This window comes from Ichthyophthirius multifiliis (genome assembly GCF_000220395.1).
Source record: "Ichthyophthirius multifiliis unplaced genomic scaffold scaff_1120509250782, whole genome shotgun sequence".
In the NCBI taxonomy this organism is placed as follows: Eukaryota; Ciliophora; class Oligohymenophorea; order Hymenostomatida; genus Ichthyophthirius; species Ichthyophthirius multifiliis.
In genome coordinates, this window is record NW_004086468.1 from 1 (window position 1) to 4,635 (window position 4,635).

At 13.9% G+C, this 4,635-nt stretch overlaps 1 protein-coding gene across 1 annotated transcript, besides 13 other annotated features; it reads left to right on the forward strand. All coding sequences in view use genetic code 6, as the record gives it.

The window, feature by feature from the left end:
- The first annotated feature begins 243 nt into the window (after positions 1–243).
- Positions 244–297: a microsatellite.
- Positions 244–298: a microsatellite.
- A 104-nt stretch (positions 299–402) lies between these two features.
- Positions 403–442: a microsatellite.
- Positions 443–469: 27 nt separating this feature from the next.
- Positions 470–518: a microsatellite.
- A 132-nt stretch (positions 519–650) lies between these two features.
- Positions 651–695: a microsatellite.
- A 111-nt stretch (positions 696–806) lies between these two features.
- Positions 807–2,737, forward strand: IMG5_095580 (phosphatase and tensin, putative; the record flags this gene model as incomplete). The annotated part of the gene is made up of 9 exons (XM_004035557.1): positions 807–1,038; positions 1,105–1,323; positions 1,365–1,419; positions 1,545–1,629; positions 1,668–1,995; positions 2,039–2,192; positions 2,340–2,392; positions 2,443–2,558; positions 2,660–2,737. Coding segments are annotated over 9 exons (1,319 nt in total), but the record flags the coding sequence as incomplete, so codon positions are not given.
- Positions 1,339–1,363: a microsatellite.
- Positions 1,421–1,513: a microsatellite.
- Positions 2,247–2,289: a microsatellite.
- Positions 2,561–2,600: a microsatellite.
- Positions 2,738–3,016: 279 nt separating the features above from the next.
- Positions 3,017–3,069: a microsatellite.
- Positions 3,070–4,098: 1,029 nt separating this feature from the next.
- Positions 4,099–4,146: a microsatellite.
- A 217-nt stretch (positions 4,147–4,363) lies between these two features.
- Positions 4,364–4,434: a microsatellite.
- Positions 4,388–4,451: a microsatellite.
- Positions 4,452–4,635: the final 184 nt, after the last annotated feature.

Genomic DNA, 4,635 nt, shown 5'->3' on the forward strand with positions numbered 1-4,635 from the left:
ATTTATAATCTTTTTAGTCATTTTAAATTATATCGGTTAGTTTTAAATATATTTAAGCCTTCACCAAATAATAATATGTAATCCTTTTTTTATTAATATTTATTTTAGTAATTTATAAAGTTAATTGTTTGAAAATAATTATAGAAAAAAAATAATAAAATTGATAAGAATCAAATATTGGTTAAATACAAAATATTAATATATTCTTTATTAATAATATATTTTGAATTCAATAAAAAGAAAATATAAATATTAATAATTTATTTTATATAATATTAAATATTGATTTGTATATAATTTTTTATTAAAAATATATATTATATTAATAGTGTTATAAATATATGTTATATAATAATTAATGAAATAAAAAAATGAAAAAGTGAATAATTAGTAAAAAGAGACTAAAAAATATATAATCTTATTAAAAATATATATAATTTATGTTGTATATATATAAAAAAATTTATTGATATATATATATATATATATATATATATATATATATATATATATTTATAGTAAATAATTATATACTATTTTTTATATATTTAAATTTATCTTTAATATTATTTTTTCTTTAATTTAAAATATTAATTATTTCATATATATTTTTTTTTAACTATATTTTATATAAAATTTATATATAATTTTTATATAATATATTAACTATTATATATATAAATAAGTATTATATATTATTATGTTTTTAATTATTTTTTTAATTATAATCTTTATTTTATTACTATAAATATTATATATATACATATATATTATTTGAAGAAATAATTATTATTTAATATATATAATAATATTAAAACTTAACTAAAAAAAGTTAGTCTTTTTAAAATACAATTATAATCTACTTTTTTAGTTAGATTAAACAGAATAAAAACCTAACAAGATATGTCAGAATTTAATATATTTAATTCAGAAGATTTTAAATATTAAAAATTTAATTAAACTGATCAATCTCAAGAATATAGAAGAGCAAATACAGATTAATTAGAATTTAATGATTCTGACGTTTATACATCTGATGTTATTTTTAATTTAAAAATTAACATTATATATTTCTATAAAAAAAAATAAAAAAATAAAAAAAAGGAAGATGATTGTGATTTTTCAGATGATAATAATAGATATTATTTTGATGAAGACGATCATCAACATAACTAGACATAATTTTAGAAAGAACAACTTTAATTATAAATAAATAAAAGTAATTTAGAAAAAATACAAAAAGAAGCAAAAGATGTAGAATATAAAATTCAAAATTCAATTAAATAAAAAGAAATTGGATTTAGAAATATATTTAAATTATTGGTAATTAATATTAATAAAAAAAAAAAAAAAAAAAAAAAAAGGTTTCTAAAAAAAAAAAAAGATTCGATTATGATGGATATTCTTTAGATTTAACATGTATATATATATATATAAATATATATATATATATATATATATATATATATATATATATATATATATATATATATATATATATTTATATATATATGTTTATATTTATTTATTATACTTATAAATAGATATTACTGAAAGAATTATTGCAATGGGTTTTCCAGCTGAAAACTATGAAAAAATGTACAGAAATTCAATGTCTGATGTATAAAAGTAAATTTTTTTTTTTTTATAATTTTTAAAATAAATAGATTTTTTAATAATCGACACAAAGCACATTATAAAATATATAATTTATGTAGTGAAAGAAAATATGATATATAAGCTTTCGGTGGAATGGTAGCATAATATCCATTTGATGATCATTAAGCTCCTAGTTTATAATTAATATACAGATTTTGTAAAGATTTAGATTAGTGGCTTAATGCTAATAGTAATAATGTGGCTGGAATTCATTGCAAAGCTGGTAAAGGAAGAACAGGAGTAATGATTTGTTGTTATTTAATGTATAGTAAACAACATGGAACTGCTATTGATGCTTTAAGGTATTATGGAATGATGAGAACATAAAATAAAAAAGTATATTATTATATTTTAATTAAATAATTTATAATTATATTAGGGAGTAACTATACCAAGCTAAATAAGATATGTGCTTTATTTTGAAAAAATATTACTCTCTAAGTGGAAATTAGATTAAATACCAGATATTGAAATTAGATTAACAAAAATTAAACTTTTAACTGTTCCTAATTTCGGTATTTTAGGAGGGTGCTGTAAATATTTAAATATAAAAAAAAAAAAATTATTTAAAAGCATATAAATAAAAATAAATATATATATATGTAAATATATATGTATTTAAATTTATATTTTTATATATAATTTTTTTACTTTTTTTATAATAAATTAATTAATATTAGAACCTTTTTTTACAATTACATGCAAATTGAAAAATGTTAAGTATTTTTCAAAAGTATTAAATTTATTTTTAATTTTTGCTTAATTTTTCAATATTTTTTTTAGGATTTTATTAAAATTTAAAATTATAAAAATGAGGCTTATATAGAATTTATAATAGATGAAATAAAGGTAAAAGGAGATGTTTAAATATAATTTTTTCATAAAGCTTTATTAAAAAAGTAAAAATAAATATTTATATAAAAATATAAATATTTTATATATTTATATACATATATATATAATTAAAATAATTATAATTATTTAATTAAATATATAATAGAAAATAAAAAATGTTTTAATTCTGGTTTAATACTGCCTTTTTTGAATAAAACGGTGTTATAGTTATTGATAAACATATGTTAGATACCGCATGCAAAGCAATTAATTATATATTTAAATAATATTTAATATTTATATAGGATCGAAGACATACTAAATTTAATAAAGAATTTCATGTTGAAATTCACGCAATATATACAAGTTAAAAAGACTCTATTATTTATTATAAAGATGTGGATTAAAATTAATGAAAATAAATAATTTAAAAAAAAAGAATTTTTTTTTATTTTTTTTTATATAATCTATAATTATATATATATATATTTTTTTTTTTTTATTTTATCTAAAAATAAAAAAAATATACATATTATAATACAAATTTATATACATATTTTTATAATAATTTATATATAATATTACATATTTTTATAAATATAAAAATATTTATTTAATTTAATTTTTTCTATTAATATATATTTACATTATTATTATTATTATTATTTTTATTTTATATAAAAATAATAAAATTATAAAAATGTATATAAATAAAAGAAGAATTATTCAATAAGAAATAAAAAATATTCCTAATATATAATTAAATTCTCTCAATTTATAAAAATTAAGCTTATAAAAAAAAGAAAGTGAGAAGGATTATTCAGATTCAAGCAGTGACTCTAGTTCAGAACATAATATATGGGATAATTCCGAATGTAATTATAGAGGAATAGATATAGAGAACGATAATCTTAGTATCTTTACTTTATATAAAACTAGATATTATTATTTTGATAAACATTAGTATAAATAATAATCATTTAAGGACAATTTAAATAAAAATGTAAGTAAACTTTTAAAAGTTCTTTCTAAAAACAAAGTATAGAGTTCATAGTTTTATAGCAATAATTAGTAGTTTCAACCTTTAAAAAACCATTTTTTATATAATAGATTTGCAAATTATTATAAATAATATAAAGACGTATAAAATAAGATTGGAAGATTAAGATAGAAAAAAAGAATTGAATTTCATATTGAATAAACTGAATAATTAAGTAGTTTATAAGAAAAAACTCCTCTAAAAATATAAAGTGAAACTGCTTTAAATATAGATAAATTTAATTTTGAATTCAATTTTCCTTCAGAACCTTAGATTAATGAAATCTCAAATAAAAAGATAATTAAATACACTATAAAGGACTTTAATTCTTATGATAATAGTAAAAAAATGATAATTTTTCGCCTTTGGTATAATTATAATCGAATTCTGGATTAGACTAGGAAAATAATTATTTCATATATAATTTTAATAGTAGAAAAGAAGAAAAAAAGATTAACAAAAAACTACAAAATAATGCTTAAGTTAAGATTAGTAATAAAAAATAGAATTTAAAAATAAAATTAATATAGTATTACCATAAATTAAAAAATAAAGTGGCTAATAATAATAAAAAAAGAAGATTTCAATATAAAAAAAAAGATTATAAATAAAAATATAATAATAATAAAATGACAGTAAGTAGTTTAGTAAATAATTTTTAATGTGGGTTAAATTTTTAGAAAGAAAAAAAACAAATAAAATAAAATTTAATAAGATCTTTTAAGGAAATTCTAATAACTTGATATAAATTTATTATTAATTATATATTATAAAAAAAAATATATTGCTTTTATTAAAGGCAAAATAAAAAAAAAACTAATGTATAAATAAAATATATAATTATCTATAACATTTTATATATATATATAATATAATATATATATATATATATATATATATATTATTATTATATTATATAAAAGATTTTATTTTTCATACAAATTTCTATTTTTCATTTTTATTATTAAAATTATGAATTTTTAAAAATATAATATGTTATCTATATCTAACATAAATTACTATAACTAATATTAAAATATAACTATTATATTATATATAATTTTTTAAGAATTCATAATTTCTTAAATTACTATAATTTTAAG